The 21,325-nt window shown below is 37.0% G+C and overlaps 1 protein-coding gene across 4 annotated transcripts in view; it reads right to left on the bottom strand.

Annotated features, from left to right (window-relative positions):
• CLCN3 (chloride voltage-gated channel 3) overlaps positions 1-21,325 on the bottom strand; it is a 61,758-nt gene that overhangs the window by 3,608 nt on the left and 36,825 nt on the right. For 2 of the 4 annotated variants that reach the window (XM_083833585.1, XM_083833586.1), the window contains 11 exons: positions 19,670-19,827; positions 18,099-18,198; positions 15,719-15,906; positions 15,006-15,128; positions 13,510-13,716; positions 12,068-12,148; positions 10,292-10,837; positions 6,003-6,189; positions 4,416-4,814; positions 3,472-3,688; positions 1,176-1,251 (listed from right to left, as the gene is read on the bottom strand). In XM_083833585.1, the coding sequence (XP_083689711.1) occupies positions 1,176-1,251; positions 3,472-3,688; positions 4,416-4,814; positions 6,003-6,189; positions 10,292-10,837; positions 12,068-12,148; positions 13,510-13,716; positions 15,006-15,128; positions 15,719-15,906; positions 18,099-18,198; positions 19,670-19,827 (2,282 nt within the window). The remainder of the gene's footprint in view (positions 1-1,175; positions 1,252-3,471; positions 3,689-4,415; positions 4,815-6,002; positions 6,190-10,291; positions 10,838-12,067; positions 12,149-13,509; positions 13,717-15,005; positions 15,129-15,718; positions 15,907-18,098; positions 18,199-19,669; positions 19,828-21,325) is intronic. The other 2 variants (XM_083833587.1, XM_083833588.1) reach the window with 1 other exon arrangement.

The following is a 21,325-nucleotide window of genomic DNA, read 5'->3' on the forward strand; positions in this document are numbered from 1 at the left end:
AGACTGAATATATGTTCATAGGAGCACACTGTATTCGCCACAAAACTTTTGCAAAATAATCAGTGATTAACTAGGTTTTGGAGTTTACAGCTTTAGAAAATAAATTTAGAAAATAAATAGAAAATAAGTAAGTTTTCATTTTCAAATTTAGATACTGTGCTCTTATGACAGGGTCTTAATTGCTTTTTAAATTATAATTTTGTGAAATATCAAAAAGGATGAGACTGTCCAAAAGGGTAATATCACAGGAGAAGCAAAGAGCAGAATGAATGAGCCGCTGCCCTTGTTATTCTGGTTAGTACTTTTTTTTTTTTCTTATTAAAGGACGCATGAAATACTTGTGAAATATTAGCATAAAATGAGAACATAATTAGCATGTTTTGCGCATAAGCAGCTAAACTTGGTGGGTAGGTTTAGTAGAAATGCAGCTATTGCAGAGCAACCCATGTCCAAATTAAGAGAAGTCTATCTCATAACTAAGGTTAGATCACAACATTGCGGTTAAAACAGTTTCTAGATTCTGAAGTAAATAGTAAATGTATTAGCATGCCATTTAGTGGCTTGATTTCACTGGACTTTATAAAAAGGAGTACATTAGTTGCTGTAGGTAACAGCAGCAGAATCACAGGACTTCATATAAAATCGCAAGACTTTAGTTGAGAATAAGAGTACTTCTAAAAATCACGTTGAAAAATAGGGATTACAGGGAAGATCTAATGCTGCAATACATTAAAAACACGCTTGGCTTTGCTTCTCAAAAGATGTGATACTTCGCTATTTAACAGCTATTTAAAGCTGTCAGAATCAGAAATTAGCATATATATTTTTTTTATTTCACATTATGAGGAAAAAAGGTATTCCTAGCTGTATGCTTTCCCACCGAGGGAAATCAAAAGATCAACTAGATGGATCTATATGATCTGAAGAACAGAATATCAAAGTCTATTTTTTACCTTCCTTTAATGTTGTGACTAACAGTACGTCCACAGTTAACAGCCTGATTTCTACAAAAGGATTTTGCATATTGTTTTTTGTTATGGTTTCTTTAATACACATTTTTAGTAAAGGAGGATTTCATTGTTCAGCCGATGTCATAAAAGTACTGAACAGTTCACAAGTTTCATGCTTCCTGACTTCTAATGTGTCTAATTATGAGATCTGATATATCTAATCACCAAGGGTTCGACGTGCTGCTTTAGTTGCTCGAGATGCTCTAATATGTTCTTCTTTGTGATGATCCCCAAGACAATCCTGAAACAGATCATGTTATGCTAATAACTGTGTGTGAAATCAAATAAAAAAAAGTTCTAGTCATAATGAAAAAGGTCTAGAGTAGAGAAAAACTAAAAAAGAAAATGGGTTGCAAGAAAGCTAATGAGATAGTTAAATGAAAAATGATTTGAAAGTCAGCACCCTTTCCCAGACTTTTTTTTTTTTTGGTCTGTCTTCTAAAATGCTCAATCTTCAGCAACCCCAGTGCAATGTTTCTCATATCAGGTACAGGTCAGGGAAGTACACTTCATCCCTTCTCCTCAAATTCAGCTTTCTTCAGATTTCAGTGGCACTGAAACTAAAATCTACTTTATTTCCTTTGTTTGTTATTTTCTCCTCACAACTACAGAAAATTATTTATATTTTAACAAGCCACACTAAATAACCGAAGTAATAACTGTCAAGTCAAAGCAATCGAGGTTTGAAGCTGCACTACAGAGCAGCGTTATATGGCGTCCCCAGGAACAGACAAATTTCTTATTCACCATGGTAAAAATCAATCCACTCCCTGGAATGGATGTTCTAGTCACAGCTAGGAAGAATCAGCTTCGTCTTTATATAAATCTGTATCTGTCCTCAGCAATTTCTGCACAGTTCTTATTTGTAATTGGATCAGAACCAGTAAGTTGATGTGTGTCTTCATGTCAATTCAACTTGCATGAAATTTGCCAAAATTTAATAGTCCTCCATGTCCACGTGACTATGTATCACTCAGAGTACTTTGCTGACCTTGTTGTAATGGATGACACACTCATGGAAGACCACAAATTTGTAAACTGAACGAGGACAACAAATACAAGTGTCACGAGACAGCAAATTTTTAAAGTCATCCATACTCATCGATACTTTATCATAAAGTGATTAAGAACTCACAGTACAGTTTGACATAGCTTTACAAGACTCATCTTTCTTTAGAGTCAATTTTGAAATCAATGTCAATGTTTGAGCACTCAACCACAACAGAAGCTATGGAAAAAAATATCGTAATATGTATCAGTGAAGTTTCATCAACTCAAATTTCCCTGCACAAAACAGGAATAATAGCATGTCTGCACTAACTTCTAAGTGTCAGATCACAATGCCATTTCTCTGGCATAGGAAGGTTTTTAAAGAGCTACTTATACTTCTGAAAACAGCTATTTGACATTTGATATATTTGATTTCTTATTTTTTAAGAAAAAAAGCACGTTTAAAATACATTTGTTTTAAAATACACCTGAATAAAAAAAAAAAACCTTAGAAATCAGTGCAGTAGTTAAATGTTTGACACTTAGAGCAGCAGTCAACAGCAAAACAAAATAAATCCCACCCATATTTCAGGTTTCTTGATTTTGTCCCATGAACAGAGATCCTAAATAATGTGGATTAACAGACAGCGTTTCACTTCTCAGGTGACTTAAAAGACATGCTAGAGAGAAAGCAAGATATTATGGCAGAAGCTGCAATGCTGTATGTCAAGTGGTTAACACAAGTGATACAGGAAAGCAGAATGTTGAAGTAGAACAGTACTCAGAAAAAGATCTTGTAATAAAAAAAAGAAATATATCAGATAAGAGACAATTTTAACGAACATTTCTCTGTCTCCATGCCAAGGGCCAATTTATTTAGTGGTAATCACATGACAACTCCCTACAGGCATATTTACAAACATCCAAATCTTGTAATTACTTTCTTGAAGTATTTCAAAGTGCAGAAGTAAAGGTTGCAGACTGAAGTTTCAGAACTAGTAGCACTTACTTAGTTTTTAGTATTCCAAACCTAATAGCTTGGTGGTAATTGTCATTACCAAACTCTAGAAGAGGAGGTATTGAACAGACCTTTCTCTACATTGCTTCTTATGAACCCAGGTAAGCTCAACAGCTGATGTACTTCATATTGACAGAACACACCCAAGCAGGAAATACAGGCCTTAGACTGCATCACACAAATTCTGACTCCTCCACAAGTGAGTTGCACACACAAAACTGTTGCTGAATGAGCGCTGGTTTTTTTTTCAGAGCATCTTAAGACAACATAAACTACTGCCTGCTTACTTGGAATACAAGGGAAGAGTAAGAATTTAAGTGAAGTGCCACTGCACAGCACCTTCTTGACATACAGCAGCAACTATATGGATCCAAATACCATGAAAGCTTTGAACCTAGAAGTGAAAGTTACTGTGTCTAACAAAATGAACGGCATTGCTGCCACTTTACTCACCCGTTGTGTGTTACAAGGCACTGCCTCAAACCCAGCTTCCGGAAAATATCAACCACTATTTCCATGGGCGTGTGGTCTGTCACGGTGAAAGGGCTCATGTCAAGTATGCTCCTAAGCTTCAAAGGCCGAGGGCTTTCTGCTGGAAGCGATGGGGTATGCTGGGCAAAACAGACCCTGGAACTGCCAACAATCCCTTCCTGCTTCTTTCTAGCACTTTCTTTAAGAAAGTTGAGGGTTGGGGGGGAGACAGGAGAGGGAGAAAAATGTTAAATTCTTGGAGAAAGATGATTTAGTACAAACAGAAAATTCAATCAACACTACCAGGATCTGATGTTGTTATTCCCTAGATGCTGATATCCTGATGTTGTGTTTCTATAGCCACTGCTTTATCCCCAAGAAGCATTCGTGCAGAAATCAGAGCAGCCATCTACCATGCAGGTTTAGCCATTCTTCAGCTACTACCCTTCTCACTCCCACAATTAACTTGTATTTACTGTGGAGAGGTGGAAATACTGAAAAACTATCATACAGTAAGCACGCAGACAGCTGCTGAAGAAGCTGTCACAAAGAAAGCCAGTCTCAGTTGATGGCTCCCCCCTATAAAGATGACAAATGCTGTCATTATCATCATCATCATAGAACAGCTCGGGTTGGAAGGGACCTTCCACCCAGTTCCAACTCCCTGCCATGGGCAGGGACACCTCCCACCAGAAGTTGCCCAAAGCCCCATCCAGCCTGGCCTTGAGCACCTCCAGGGATGGGGCATCCACAGCTTCTCTGGGCAACCTGTTCCACCCTCTGAGAGAAGAATTTCCTCCTAACATCTAATCTAAATTTCCCCTCTTTTAGTTTAAAACCAATCCCCTTGTCCTATCATTCAAGTTTTAAGATTTAAAATCATTTCAGTTAGAATATATAACAATAAAATACTGGAAGATAATTACCTATTGCGATAGTTAAATCTCTTCTTAAAGCAAAGCCCACCAGTCTCTGCGATTCTTTTGACATAATAACAGGAAAACCGTTATAGCTGGTTTCGTTGATCAAGTTTTCTATGTCTTCAACTGTCATGTTATCCTGTGTCAGAACTGCTAACGGCGGATCACTTCTTCGAGGTCTCATTACATCAGCAGCCAGTGTTGTGTGAGTAAATTCCTCCTTTGCATCCAAGAAGGGATATCCATTCAGTCGGATGTGCGCCTCATAGATGCCTTCCCTACCAAAGGCATCTCCTACCCACTTACTGGTCATGACTGCAGCCATTAGGGGCACAATATATTCCAGCCCTCCTGTTAGCTCAAAGACAATAACTACCAGGGACACAGTCATCCTTGTCACGCCGCCTGCAAGAAAAATGGTAGCCATTAACATTCTACAATCAAGTAATATTGAGTTTAGTTTTCCTGCCTTCCTGTTGAGAACTGCAAACATAACTTTGTGCTGTTGTTTCATGCAAACTATGAATAAAATTATGTCTTTTTTGAAGCCAATCTTAAGTTAAAAATACTGAGAAATAAGGAAACCCAGTAAGACAATAATTTGGAAAAAGAACAGTACTAATGCAGGGAAGGAACAGCTAGCAATTCAACAGCTGTATTGTCCAAAGTATTAAGAATTTAATGCTGCTGTTGAACCATAAAACTTAATGAGAATTCTGAGCTGATTCAATCTTTCTTGACAATGGGACAAGACATGGATTATATTTCTCTTTTATTAGTAAGATGTTTGTTCCACAAAGGTTTCTGATACCATATCTTCTTCATTCAATAAGAACACATGTTCCTTCTTTCAACGCATTCAAAAGTGATTCACATTGAACTATTAAAAAAAAAAAACACAACCTCTCCAAGAACTACATTTGTTCCTCTGGTACATTTGATTGGTCAAATACTCTTCCCTAAGGAAAAAACACTACTTTTGCCAGAGCTACACTAATACCTTTTAAGTTTAACTTCTAAGGTAACTAAATCAGGACAAGACAAGACCTTCAGAGATCTTCTAGTTTAGGTGCCCAACTTCAGCATCTTTGAGTGAAGCTGAATTTCAGCACTTTGTAAAACAGACTTAAAAGTATGTCTAACCAGACTCCCCAAATCATTAGGCACTTCTGAAAGTTTTATTTACATTATGAATTTAAAGAACATTTGTTACAATTCATGCAGAAGTGGCAGCAGATCACATCAGCTCCTTATAACAATTTCAACAGTACTTGACTCTTTAAGTCCTCTATACATTTCAAGAGTGTTTTCTAGCTGACGTCGTAGTAACATCTATTGATGCCAAAAAGAGACATCAAACACTCCTATTTAAATTTTTCTATTTCTCATCATATAATCAATTTCAATTTCATGTTGCTCTTCAGATCGTAAGCATCTGATGGTTTCCTGTAGATAAGTGCAGTCTTCTGAAGAGAGGGAAGTCCACATGAGAAGGTGTTCCAATACTGCCCATGTTTATACCTCCCTTCATTTTTCATTGTTATTTTGGTAACAGAAAAAAATCTGACATCTATTTTGTTGCAATTTAATTACCTAAGCATGCAGCAGCACCAACCATGGCATAAAGACCAGGTGTAATGCAGTCAGCTCCAACTTCACACCATTCTTTGAAAATGAACCAGTCGTGATGGTAATAAGCCAGCTGCTCCACTGCAATTCCTACAATCCTTCCTGCTATGGCTCCAATTGCCATGCTAGGTATGAACAACCCAGATGGAACCTACAACAGAAACAGAAGAACTGCTGTCATGCTCATGGGAACATATTTGATGCATATTTTTAGAATTGGTGTGCTGTTGTTTGTTTTCTTCTTCCCTCCAAAAGAAATGCAAATACTGAAACTGTCATGTTAAAAACACGTAAACTGACATTGCAAGGCTAGTAAAACTTAACACAATGCTACTCATACCCCTGACCAACTTAGTTAGCGGAATCCATTTTATGAGCACATTTATTTGCATTTCACTGTATTTTAGAGCAAATCTATTACCGATACAGAACCACAAACTATATTCTCAGTGCTAACAGCACAATTCTGTCCAATGTATGTTTGCCCAATCTGAGCCATGCTACTAGTACTGAAAACTCTTTGATTTCTCATCTCCCTTATTATACCTCACGTTCCTCTAAACCAACATTCACTTACTAAACAAGCTTTGCACACAGAAGGATTGCCTTCACAAGTTGCTTCCCAGCTCCTATAAATCACACGACGAACAAAACAGGTCATTTTAAAAAGAAGCTTCGCCTACTGTAACACGATTCTCCAAATGAAGTAGTGCATATAGAACACTAAGTACACTAAGAGGCAGGTAAACTGCTGTTAAAAAAAAAGCAGGTAACATTTCTGTTAAAACATAACAAAAACAAAAAAAACACAAGCATGTTTCTGCTGTAATTTTAGTTATTTAATCTTTTTTTCTGTTATTAACTAAAACCTGGAAAGGCCACATAGCCTTGTCATAGCAGAATGGTTTAGTGAAATCTTACTGCAAGCTTATATCAGTAGCAGCAAGAGTGAGAAATGAGGGTTCATCTGAGAAACCACTGTTGTGCATCTTTTCTCCTCCTTAGGAAGCTAATCTTTCAAAACAAAAAAAAACACACACAAAAAAACATACTGCATCTAAATGTGTCATTAAACCGGAAAAGCCTGCTGCTTCTCCTCACAGCATCTGTTGGTATCAGAAATACATTCCACTATGGCTGAAGTGCAAATCTTAACCACAAGCAGTAAAATTCTTACTTTGCATCTAAACAAATCTAAACTCATCTTGTCCAATAATTTCATTACAAAATTGCACTACTGGTATAATAGGAAACACCAATTATTTATTTTTCCACTGCAGAGCTGTGAAATGTAAGTATTATGCAATTCCAAACTGGGGATTTTACCCTGGAATCCAGTAGCTGATGCAAAACTGTATTTCAGAACCTATTCACATTATTATATTATCAATATTTATGGTTGCAAATAATTTCTAACATGCAAACCAAGGACAAATCAATACACCAAAGTCTGTCTGAAAGTCAGCTGCATGAGTTTTGTTGAAAGGTTTAGTAATCCTTCATTCCCATTCCTGAATTACCTAATATTTTCAGTGCTGATGGCAGTAGTATTCAATGCTGTCATTTTAGCATAATATCCCAATCATGCATTTATCTCACTACTACTATTTCCCACAATTGTTTCTAAGCCCCTTTTTAACTGTTAAAATACATTTTTTTCCTGAGTAAAATTATTTCTTCGTGAGCAGTACTATACCCTGAAAAACTAGCATTTCAGACTTAGAAGTATTTGAATGTATCTTTGAAACTGCCTAGATCCTAGTCTGTCAGGAGTATGCCACAGAAATTCAGGCTCCAAATGGAAATTACATCGAGATTGTTTCTTATTCTTTGTTAACATATATTTTTTGTGCATTTAACTCCTCTTCGTTTCATCACAACTAGATAACGGTTACAGGTCTAACTGATTACAATTTCACAGTTGCATCCCTTTCCCCAAGCCTCTGAATCACACGTCACGAAGTGGAGAGGAACCTTCACACAGAAAGAGCAAAGAAAACCAAGTAGGTTCCACCCTGTCTCAGCTATCTCTTCCAGTGCATGCCAGCCTAACTGAAGGTATACTTCAGAGAAAATGGCTTATACTCTGGCACATGTACTATCTTTGAAACAAGCAAGGAATCAGGATATATGTGCACATTTCCACTTCTTTAGTAGAGTAGTTGGATACCAGTCCAGGCCTGAGGCCAATCTGCAATCCCATCCCAAACTGTTCATCATCAGCAATTAAACGCAGAACAAGTCCACTGAAAATAAACAGTCCATTATATACATATACTGTACATATGTATACAATCTATTTACTCTTGCAGTGTTGTTCCGTGTTAGACTGAAAAATAAGTGCTGCCAATCAACTTTCTGGCGATCCCCGTCCATGGCAGTAAAAGCAGTAGGAATCACCAGACCCCACAGGCAGCTGCGTCGCTTTGCTCACCTCACAGACCATCAGCTCCCAAGGGGAAGGGGCAGAACTTGTGTGTTTGCACATGGCTACAGCTCCAGGAACAGACCTGGAGAATTCGGAGGATTTTAATCATGATTTAATGATTTCATGACCAACTCTTTTTTTTTTCCCCTCTCACAGAAATAAAGCTCAAAATATAAATAAATACAATATTCAAGTGACATTCCCTTCTCCAGATACTGCCTGACATTTTAACCTGACATATGCTTCAAAGCTTCAGACAAATGTAGGTAGCACAATCCCATCAGCAACTGCAGCACAAATCCTTGCCTATTTGTAAAGTGGTAAATATATTCTTACAACAGATTGCAAGTGCTAAAAGTATGAGAAAAGGAACCAAAACCAAATAAAGAGGAAGCTCTACCTTTCTGTAACTGTGTGAATTTTAATACACTAAGTGTGATCCTGTGCTGACAACTCCATGAAAAAGTCAGATGCACACGAACAGAGGAATGCTAAGAGATAGAATCTAAGTTATAATACTTAAATGGTAATAAATGTTGTAATGCTTAAAAGGCACAGCCCTAGATAAGTGAAATTCTATACAACAGAACTGTAGTATGATAGGTGAAATTCTGACTTATAGAAGACTAACGTTTCACATATACCCAACAGATTTATCTTACCCATCAAACAACCTATGGAATATAACATCAAATAACAGACTGCAACATATTCTCAAATACCAACAGGCGAGAAACACAAGACAATACTGTTCGATCAATCACAGAATGGTTGGGGGTGGAAAGGAGCTCTCCAGATTGTCTAGCCCAATGCCCACTCCCTTTTTAGTCCTGGTTCAAGCAGGATCAGCTACAGCAGGTTGCCCAGGACTGCATCCAATTAGGTCTTGAGCATCTCCAAGGATGGAGACTCCATAACTTCTCTGCATGACCTGTTCCAGCGTTCAACCACCCCCATATTAAGGTGTTTTCTTATGCATGCAATTATCGAATAGCAATGTACACTGTCAAAAACTGGAGCTAGTTTAAACACAAATCCTGCTTAGCAGACATTCTGCAAGTCGTGTTTGTGTTAAGAAACATTTAATATTGATGTAGCTGAAAAAAGTACAAAGGGAGCCTGAAAAGCCAGAAAACAGTGAAGGCATGGCAGTTAGGACATGCTGCTCAGAAAGCCGACACTGGTTGGAGAATAGCTTGAAGGACTGATAAATGAAGTGTCCAGGAAGGACAAAAAAATTAATTGTTTTGTAATGGAAATTTCCAGTACAGTCACATGAAAAGAGCCTGCTTTCTAGTCATGACATGCAATACTAGAAATTTCAGGAAATAAATCATTATCGGCTCCCTTAGCCTGGGGTAATTACATTAATGTGGTAAGTGAGGAGAGGAGATAAAAAAAGATGCAATAGTTCAAGAAATATAGCCTTTTTTGTTTTTCATGCGACAGTACTAAGGAACCCAAGTGGTCGTGTTTGACCTCAGCTTTACTTGGCTTTTAGAAATTTTAAAATCACCCTCACTGCTGAATCAGGCCCATACAGCCCTCCATCCACACAATTACTGTTGTCTATAAAATTTAGCACCTACTTCTATTCAGCTGAACAAACAAAGGGCTAGTTTGAATTCAATGAACCTTAACATTATTTTCTACATGACTTGCTTATTAATCAACAGTAAACGGTTTTGTTTTTTTTCCCTTAAGAGACCTAAAACTACACATTAAAAAAAACTATAAAAAGATGCTAGCTTTGAGAGATGGAAAATGAGAAAGGCAGTAATGAAATAATCACAGTAGATGATGCAGCCATGGCATTCACACTTACCTTGATACCAAAGGTGAAGACCGTCATGATTATTTTAAATATGAGTGCTAAACACAACTGCCATATAGCTGAATAAACTCCGGTGCCTGCTGGGCGGTCAGGAATATCATCTACTATTTTGCTTGCGTTCATATCATTTCTGTAGTCACAGAGGGAGGAGGATTCTAACGGCCCACAGTCTGTGAACAGCTCTTTAATAAGCTCACTGGTGTTTAGCCTTGTATATGGATTAGGAAATGCGATGACAGCCGTTATTGCTGCAACAATAATAACCTCCAGGACAGGGTACTTCCCAAATTTCGTAGATTTGCGTCGACGACACCACGCGATGTTCGCTCGAATGAAAAATGCTCCCCAGAGCCCACCAAATACTCCCAGAAGAATAAAAGGAAGCAGTTCAAAAAGGTACCAAGGAGTGTGATATTCCACATAAAAAAGAACTAGGCGGCTATTACCAAAAGGATTGATGGACCTTAAAACAAACGCAGCTACTAAAGCAGCAAAAAATGATCTCCATAAAGTTTTCAGGGGGAAATAATAACTGACCTGCAAAAGGCAATACATGAGAATTGTTAGTGATCCAGTTAAAGATACTGGAAAAGACTGTTTCATGCATGTATTACAGTTCTGTTGATCACATGCTATATATACTGAGGAAAAAAGTCATATTATCAGTACTATTCCTATCACTTGGAGCACTGGAGCTCCAGCACATAATACATTTTTATAAAGCTCTAAAACAATTCATACTTAGATCAGTTTCAAGACCTATACTAAAGCAACACTGAAACCACTGCTGTTGTAAGAAAAAACAGAGAGTAATTTATGCTTAAAACCATCTCTGTTTATAAGCATCTCTTCCTAGCATTCAACAAACACCAGATCGGTTATTAGCTGTTCTCTCAAACTTCCCGCTAATACTGTTTCATCTCCTTTCAGCCAACAGTGAAGGGTTTCTGGCAGATGTGTGTTTTTATGAAGTATTGTTAAAACAACAACAACAAAAATTTAAATACAACATGCAAATTCACACTTAAGCCCCATACAACATGACTGAAATTTTGAGAGTCTTCTCAGCCTGTTTGTTTTGCAACAAAATAATTCTTCAAAATCCCTTAATGATATAGGGAAATTATACAAGTATACTTTCCTTCCTTCCCCCTCCCTCCCACTCAGTTTGGAGATTTTTAGAAGACCATTAACATGTGGAATTTCTTAAAAACTGCTAATGATCTAAATAACATTGTTTTTGAAACAAAAAATGTTGAAAACTAATTTAACAAGAAACATTTCTTAGTGAAAATAGTTTGATGGCCTCGGTGGTTTTATTATAGTGTATTTGTTTTATTAATAATTAATGTATTCACTTTTGTTCAGTGTCTGAAACTTTGAAGAAAATGTTTGAAGGAATGACTGAACTGTCAAAGAGATTTCTAAAGCCTCTTACAAAATGAAAAAAGAAGTCCCACAATTTTCACTTTTTAGAATGCATTTACAGAGTGAAAGACTGGTGCCTCTCTCTATGTAAACTGTACTTATTGACTCAGCAATTCTCCAGAAAAATATACTTGAAAATAAAGCAAAGTTGACATTCATCCAGAGAAAAGAAAAAAAATCTTAAAGAGTTTGCCTATAACAGGACTCATCATTTTGAAATGTGGGTCCTAAAATAACTTCTCTCTTAGGAAAAACTCCACAGCTTAAAGGAATCTGAGATTTTTCATAACAAAACATATTTTTAAATCATTTTTCCTTTAATGCCATCTCTTGACATACCTCCTCCAGACTGAAAAGGACTCCACCAATTGGGGCACCAAAGGCTACAGATACTCCTGCTGCTGAGGCAGCTGACAACACCTAGAAAAGACAGCAGTAAAGGGTTTTTCACAGTCTGTGATATGCTCTGAAAATGAAAAACACAATCTCATTACAGTTATCAGTTTCTGCTATGTTTCTGTCTAGGACACAGACTTGATAACAGAAAAGCATCAGGTGAGTGTATCAGAATGCTTATTAAATGTGGCCAGTGCCCATAGCAGCTGCTGACGAGATACTAGCCACAATGAAGCCATGGATGCTCCTCCAAGCATCCTCCCAAAAGAAGCCTGTGGTTCAATATGAAACTGCTGATAGCTCTTTTTCGAGAAATTGTAGCGAGCTTTCCCTGTACCAGAACACGTATGTAGTAAAGAAGTCCACCTACTGCAAATATTACTCATTGCAAAGAAAAAAATCAGTGACAGACTATGCAGTTTTTAAATCAGTCCTGTAGATTTGCACTCAGTACTCTTCAGGCAAAAACTTTCAAAAAGGCATAAGGTGAACGAAGATTAAGAGAAAAATTATTAGGAAACAAAGAAGCAGATGGTCCTGCAGCATCATGGATGAATTAAATTCAATGCATGAGGCTGGTTCAAGTGCATGTTAATTGTAACAATATCAGACAATAACAATATCCTTGCAAGAACAGTGGCCCCTGAAGCACTTACATACCTGTGGAAGAATGCACAGAGAAACTCCAAGAATTATCACACTCGAGATGAACAACGAAACCATGGAAAATAAATGATTTACTTAAGAATGCACTGCTTTGAAACTGGAAGTGAATCCAAGTTTCCTATACAGTCTGCAGTCTTCTTCAAGAAGCATGGAACTTGAGAGTGAGAGTACTACAGCACAGCTGGGGCAACACTCTTTCTTATTTTACAATGTGGAAATTTTATTATATTAAAAACAATGTTACATCTTGCTACTCACTATCATTATGCTTGTTTTCAATAGTATGGCTCTTAACTGCCAACAACAACAAAAAAACAGGTGAAGAGCCAAAAACACTGTTGTCGCCAACCCTTTCCCAGGAGCACTTTGTTCATCAGTTCAGAAATTCTCTGCTGTCCTCACACAAAACTGGAGATGATTGGCAAAATATAGAGTCAAGAAGAAGAAAAAGAAAGAATTTAAGGAAAAATCGAATGGTAACTGAGATGGGAAAAATGCAGAAATGCTCTGACATGGAAACATGGAAACAGTTTGCCTTAGAGAATGCTAGGGTCTTAACACAATGAAGAGCCATAGATAATTCAAGCCTAAACACACCCTGAGAGAACAAATATCTTCTAAACAAATCAGTGTTTGGATTTTTTATTTTTTTATTTTTTTATTTTTACAAAACATATGGAAAATCGATACGTTCTAGAAATCATTTTACAAAAACTTACCTCTCGTTTTTTAGCTTCATTTGTGCTGTACTTTGGAAAGAGGTAGGAAAAAATATTCCCACAGCAGCAGGCAACATGTACCAAGGGACCTTCCTTTCCTAAACTCAAACCCGATGCTACAGCCAAGACTAAAGTGATGGTTTTTATCATCAAAGTCCACTTTCCCAAATAACCTCTGATGATGAAGCCGCTCAAAATAGTTTTTATCTGGAAGAAAAAAAATTGCTACTGTATTCGACTTTCTTCAGTAAATAATTACTTTTATCATTTTAGACATTTAACTTCAAAAACAGCCTTTCAAAAGGGCTAACTCTGTCAGACATTAAAGCATGCATCATTCTGATTACTACACAGAGCCCATTTGGTTGCCAGAGGCTTTTCATTTGCAACTTACTGTACAACAGAGAATAATGTACAACAACAACATCAATTACATTTGGTAGAAAACATATCTGCAGTGGTTTCTAGGACTGCATTCGCTGGTTTATTACGTAAATTGTCAAATGAAAGTCAGAAAATTCCTGAAGGAAAAAACAAACCTGCAAACACTATACTATTGCACTACACTAAGACATCTCACCCTTGCATCAATTACACCCCTTTCTATTTTTCTGTATTCCCTGTTTTTTTCCCTCTACAGAAAGATATAGCAAAAGATTTGTTGACATGAAGATGGAAAAGATCAGCCTCTTTCACTAGAAAGTGTCTTTCACTTTCCTAGGACTTTACTTTTCCTAACAATGTCACGTTACTGGCCTGCAAATATGCCTGTATATAGAAAATAATGCAGTTATCAAATCAAAGAACAACATATCTATAAATACGACATGCACAAAACACTGGCCAGCTGTGTCTAGAAAGTAAAGGTTATCTATATTTGGAGACCAATTTAGGATGAAATCTTTTCTGGAGTAACACCACAGATCTTGAGACTTACACAAAGGCAGGATTTCTCCTTCAATTTCTGCAGTACAAATACATGGAAAATATTTACAGAATGACTGGAGAAGTGTGACTGACCGGAATTTTACTTTGTCGTCCTCCCCCATCCCCCACCACACTCTGTGCATAGTTGCAGAGAGCAACTGTAAAAAGATGAGTTTCCAGGGATACTACACAATTTGCTTTGAAAGCTGATAGTCGACCCACATTCTGTCAATGATCCTCTGCTCTCTGATCACTGCAGGACAAGGTTTGGAGGGGTGCTGGGAAATAACTCTTCAGAAGTTTACTCTCTTAGGCTAAGTATTTCCACAAAACGTAGTCCAGCCACAAGCATGACGCCAAAACCTATGCACTCCGTACCTGAAGCTTCACAGCACCTCCTTTTTTCAGCAACAGTTGGCACAATTAATAGGAATATTCAAATTTAAATAATGTAATGTATTTCAAAGTCACAAGGCCCTTCCTCTTGGTTTCTCCCTGACCCTGTAAAGCAGCAGGAATTTTCACGCCAATATGAAACATCTGTAATGTAATTATTATTTACACCTCACCTCAGGTATCCCAGAGCCACAGGCATATGGAGCAAATACCTTCACCAGAGAAACTGCTAAAAAGGCAAAGCTCAAAGCCCAGAAAATGTACATTATGTAGTTCATTATGTATGAACCTGGACCCTAAAGAAAAAAAGAAAAACCCCAAAACGTCAGAATACAAATCTGATGTAGGAGCAGTCACTGCTTAAAATAACAGAAGTACTGAAAAGCATAGCCCTTTGCACATCAGCAAAGACTGGGTTATACAAGTTAGTGTTCTAAGACTTCACATTAACAAACAAACAAACAAGATAAAAACAAACATAGTACAGCACCTAATAGCTATAAAAATGCCTAAGATCTACTGAATACTAAGTCTTCTTTATTAAAAAGGTTTTATGCTAGAAAAACTAAAAACAATATTCTTAATTATCCAAGGACAATACAGACTTCATATCTGTTTAGTTTTTTGTTTAGTATGATCAAGAATAAAAGCTCCTGTTATTAACAGTTCTATACTCTCCTTACAAATTCCTTACACCCGCAATACTCCAAGTCCTCTTGCAGTATATAAAATGCACATTTATTAGAGCGTAACTAATTAATCAATTAAAATGCCGAAAAACTGAGCAATAGTAGAACCCAAAGCCCAATTTAGTACCCTGGCCTTAAGACCATTCTTTTCTTTGCTCAGTAGAGCAAATGCCTTCAAAGAAGGGGCATATACTTACCTCTGCTTGCCCAATTATTAGTTCTGCCCATGTTTTCCACTGTGGACATTTATCTCTCTCTTCAAACGTGGTCTCATTTGAACCCCAGCAACACTGTTCATGGTTAAACCACAAAGCACTAAGGCAAATGCCTTCCTTTAAGTCAGTCATCCAGTCAGCAGCAATATCGATTAATCCTGCCAGTGCCCCTGTTGTAGAACAGTTCTGCGTTAATGTTCTAGGAAGTGGAAACAACAAGAGCACCTAAAATGAAGTGGGATGGCATTAACTTATATAAACTGAAGTTACAGAAAGCCTAAAGAAAATGACATTTCAAACATTATTGATTTCGAGGAATATGTTATATTTCCAGTATAGTAAGATATTTGCTGAAGAATCTGGTACCTTTTGTTATTTCCCAAGTTGGATCCCAGAATCACTCAAAATCCCAGCATGGCTGAGGTTGGCAGAGACCTCTGGAGGTCCTCTGGTCCAAGCCCCTGCTCCCAGAGCAGGCTGCCCAGGACCATGTCCAGGAGGCTTCAGGAGATCTCCAAGGAGAGAGACCACAGCCTCTGTACAGCACCCTATTACCAGTGCTCCATCAGCTGCACAGCACAGAAATGCCTCCTGATGTTTAGATGGAACCTCTTGTTCCATCAAGTTTCTGCCCACTCCGTCCTGTCCTGGCTCTGGGCACCACTGAAAAGAGCCTGCCTACATCTTCTTTGCACCCTCCTTTAGGTATTTATAGATACTGATGAGATCTCCCCCCGAGCCTTCTGTTCTCCAGGCTGCACATGCCCAGCTCTTTTGGCCACTACTCACAGGAGAGGTGCTGCAGACCCTCTGCTGGACCTTCTCCAGTATGTCTAACTGTCTCATACCGGAGGGCCCAGAAAGACGTATTTTTTTAATCCCTACGCCGTACTTCTCCAACAGTCCACTGATACTACAGAGTTAAGAGTCAAAAGATGACTAATATTTTTCTGACAAAAGAGACAATATACTTTCTGACACAATATCTTACCATGCCTCAAAGAACTCATGAACTATTTTAGTATATTTTGTAAATACATATTTTAAAAAAAATAAAAATTCTTACCTTGCCAACAAAGGTTTTAGAACACCATAAATAGAAGACCATACAAACCCTGATGACATTCATGTAATAGATACACAAAATGGCCTAATACCATAACATGGTGAGCATGTAAACCTCCTACTACAGGTAACAAGCAGCACAGATGCTAAGCACTTCTCCAACTCAAAGCTTTTTTTTTTTAAATCACAAAAATATTTACAAAAACCAAATACCTTTTTCACGGTACCAGTGTTCTGCAAAACTGCATCTGAAGTCAGTATTTTTGAGAATGTATACAACTGTTAATTAGTTATAATTTCCTATTTTTAAGGTATTAATCGCTACCAGAGAAAGTTGTCTAGAGACAGCCCATGGACTTACTTGTATGAGCTGGCAGTAGAGAACTAACGCCGGTTCACATTTACTTACCTCCATACACCATCAGTTTAAGATTCTGGGCCAAACAAGGTCTAAGTCAGTATTTCAGTAGAACAGAATTTAAACTACATTAATTGAAATACATAAACTAAGACCTTTTCCTGACAGAAATCAAGGTTGTACCATTTGAGATTCACTGGACAGATACGACATAAAACAACTGAAACTGCAAAACCTGAGCAATGTTCATGGCCAGAATTTGCTAGCTTTGGTGCTCTGAAGCACAGTAAAGCTATTTTAATATACATTGCAGCTTTGGAGGGGGAGAAAAAAACCACACAAGAAAACAACACTGCACTTTCCCACTCAAATTAACATAAGCAATTTCCAGCAATTATACACTCCCACTTTGTATATTCAGAGGTATATAAACATGCTACACATTTTGCATATATATTAATTTATATGTGATTTGTGAGTGATTATGTATACATTTAAGTAGTAATTATACACTTCCCATGCCTTTTAACAGACATTTCTATATTCTGCAACTAATCAAATCCTCCTAGGACTTAAATCTAATATTTCTGTTTAAAATATTTCTTTGGAAAAACTGAGCAAAACATTTGCAACATCTTGCTTCTGCATATTTTGGTCACTTGAAACTGTGCCGGTAGAAAGTAGCACTGCATCACAGTGCGGCCACAAACTATCAAACAATTTCAGCTATAAAAATTCATCTTAAAATAAACCAAGTGGTAAAGGGTTTTGTTTCCCTTAGTAAATCCTCTCCCCGAAAACACTAAGGTCTGTATATCAAGATAGTGACTCTTTTCCTCCCTTAATGAAATTACAACACTAGCCTGAACTAGCTCTTATCCAAGTTGGTGAACAATACACAAATGAAATGTAAAGAAATACTCTCTTTTTTTAAATTACCTGATGCCAAGCCAGTTAGTGTGACTACGAGCCATCCTGACCATGCATCATACAAGCTTTTTGTCATCTCCCATGCTGATTCTTTCTTCTTGCTGTTAATCTGCAAAGAGAAATCATTATGAATAGTTGCACGTGTTTTTTTAATAACAGGAGAAAAAAGTATGTATAAGTAACTGCGTGATGCAAACTGCAGGCAAACATACCCACTCTTTAAGCTACAAGCATTCTCCCAGTATTACTGCATAAAATAAACTTAATTATTCAGATATCTAGTAACTGACAGAGGAAGGTAAAATGAATACTGTCGGCAATGTCTAGAACGTGTAAATTGTAAAATTATTTCTCTCCTAAATCTTCAATGATTTACACTGAACCGGAAATACTGTATTTCTTTTAGTATGTTACTAATAAGCTATTCCATGTAACTCAGATTAATTAGCTCAGATTAATTACTAAGCTTCTAGTCCAAATATAAACATTTTTCTTTTATGTTTAAACCAAATACCACACCAAAAAAGAACAGAAAAAAATGAAAAACATAGACAACTACCTGACCCTTCTAAACAACTATAACCAATGACATCTAATGGTACTATACGGAAAAAAAAAATCATTTTAGCTTTATTTACTTTACTTTGTGCATGTAGTCAAAATTTGTCCTCAACATGTTTTATTATGTAACTGTCTTAATTTTTTTTTCATACTGTAAAAGGAGGGAGAAAGCATGTACAACAAACAAGGTGCATGGGCGGGAGGGGAATAAATCAAGGAAGCACAAATACTAGGCAAGGAAATCTCCGAATCTGCTTTATTTTTAAAGTAAATTACTGTAAGGATTCCAAAAGTTTGGCAATAAGGCTCCAAATAGTGTATTTCCTCCTAAAAGGCTACTAAACAGATCTATTACAAGACTGATGGTAACTTGTACAACAGTAATACAACCAGAGTCCAGTTCATGAAAGAACCTGTAGCAGAGTACACTGATACCGGTGAACAGGCTGAACTTTGAAGATCTTCTGAAGAAATGAATAAAGAGGAGAAGAAAAGAAAGTTTTGTGATGGAAGAGTGGAAGGGACATTTCCTATGCTTACTGGGACTACTTTTTTGTTAAATAGTTAGACTCTAATATTTTAGATATGAGAATTTCACTGTTCACAGTCAAAACAACGAGAGCACTGCATAGCAGTAGCAGACATACACCTATACCAGTACAGGTACCACCACAAGCACTACCATACTGTTAAAAGTTCATCTACACTGTAATGTAGCTTTAAATATACAACCATTGCAATAAACGCAGTACTCTAAAAATGTCAAGGGGGCATGACACACCTGTTCCCACTCTGTTAAGTTACAGCTTTCTTTTAAAGTTATAATACTGTTGCACAACTGCAGGTATCAATGACACTTTTTTTGTTGTTGTTTTTTTATAGCATTAGAGTGGTTCTACCTGATGTAAATACTTACAAATTTAAAAGTCTGCACGTATTTATATGTATTACTAGACCAGATCTCAACACCAACACCCAAGCCAAAATAAATTCCAAGTACTGCTATTTATCTCATGTACCCGTCTATGCCTTTCTCTGTCTTTGCACTTCTCTCGAACCCAGTCAATGGTATGGAAGTCATCGTACGTTCCTACTCCAGGAATTGGTTCATCCAGAAGATCCAGTAAATGCGTTGAACTGTTGATGCTTCCTCCATTTGTCATTGTATAATGAGTTCCTGTGACAGAGAACAGACAGAAATTAATAAATTCTGTAATAAACTAAGTATTCTAATGATCATGACATTGCATATAAAATTTCTATGCAAGTAATTAAGACACTTCCCATAGTATGTGTATGTTATGTCATTTAGGTCTCTCAACGTTGCATGTTAAATTGTTTTTCTGTTGTTTATCTGTACGTTAAATTCGCACAGCAGCAACTTCATATTTCATGTTGGTTAAATATAAATTAATGTACTAGTCGAATTACTGTTCCATTTTGTGTGCAGACTCCTGAGAAATTTCAACAGAACAAAGTGGGGGAAAAAATGAGTGTTTCTGACACATATTTAACTTGAAATTTGCTTTTGTTTATGAACTACTAGAGGAAAAACTGACTGTAAGAAAACAAAATCGGCTAATACATGAAGCTCACAGGACCTCCATAAGTTGCCAGTTATTTCTAAATATTCCAGTCTTTGTTTACCGCTCTCTCCTGCATGTCTGAATCAGACCTAAAAAGTATTATCAACAGATAATAAATGCAGCTTAAAAAAAATGAAGCAAGTACTCACAAGACAGCCCTCAGTTGCAAAGTTGGAAATACTGTAAAAAGAAAATGTCTTCTACCGATTTATCATCACTAACTCCTTCACAGCCAGCTTACACAGCAGCACCCCCCAGCAGTATTTCTTTCAGTAATCAGAATAAAAAGAGCGAGATGAATATGGAATGCAGGAAAGCTTTGTCTTTTTAAGCTTCCATATGTCAGCAACTCAGCAATATATTTTTTTTTTTTTGAGTTCCTGTGGTATGTTTACAGACCCTAGGCAAAATTTCCTTCTGAATGGCTGCCTAAATATAGCACGACCACCATTCCCCCATGCCCTCAGTGCTTCTACAGCAGTAATTGCTATAAAGGGAACATTTATATTGAGGTTAATATAGACAATAATGATTTAAAGAGTGGTTACTCTCACTTGTTTGACTAAAAACAAAGTAATTTGGCCAACGGCACATGGTATACCACAATAACCTCTATTCTTAAAGACGTAGGCCCAATCTGGCCAACACTACTATCAGTTCAGGCAGGCCTAAGATTTTTATTTTTATTTTTTGGAATTGTGGGTTCAGCTTCTTGGTGCTGTCAGCAGTGTACAATGTATAAAAAATAAACAAAAGATCTTTTGCTTGAAAGGTCTTGTTTATGCTTTCTATGTAACACAATGCTTATTTGGACATTTTCTTGGTGGTGAAGGACAAGAAAATTATAATAAAAAATGTATTAAGACCAAATGCAATCTGAAACTTTCAAGATACACAAAACTATTTGTTTTAGTACTCAGCACCCCTGCTTTGCTGTTTACATGCAGACAAGCTGAAAGGTCTACAAAAAGATTAGTTTGTTAATTTACTTATTTGTTTCACATTTAAAGTGAAAGGGAAGAATGCAAATGCAGAAAATGCCTCAACAATGCCAACACCTTTCTCTCAAAGCTGCTGCTGGTCTCTCTT

Source organism: Anser anser (assembly GCF_964211835.1).
Source record: "Anser anser genome assembly, chromosome: 4".
In the NCBI taxonomy this organism is placed as follows: Eukaryota; Metazoa; Chordata; class Aves; order Anseriformes; family Anatidae; genus Anser; species Anser anser.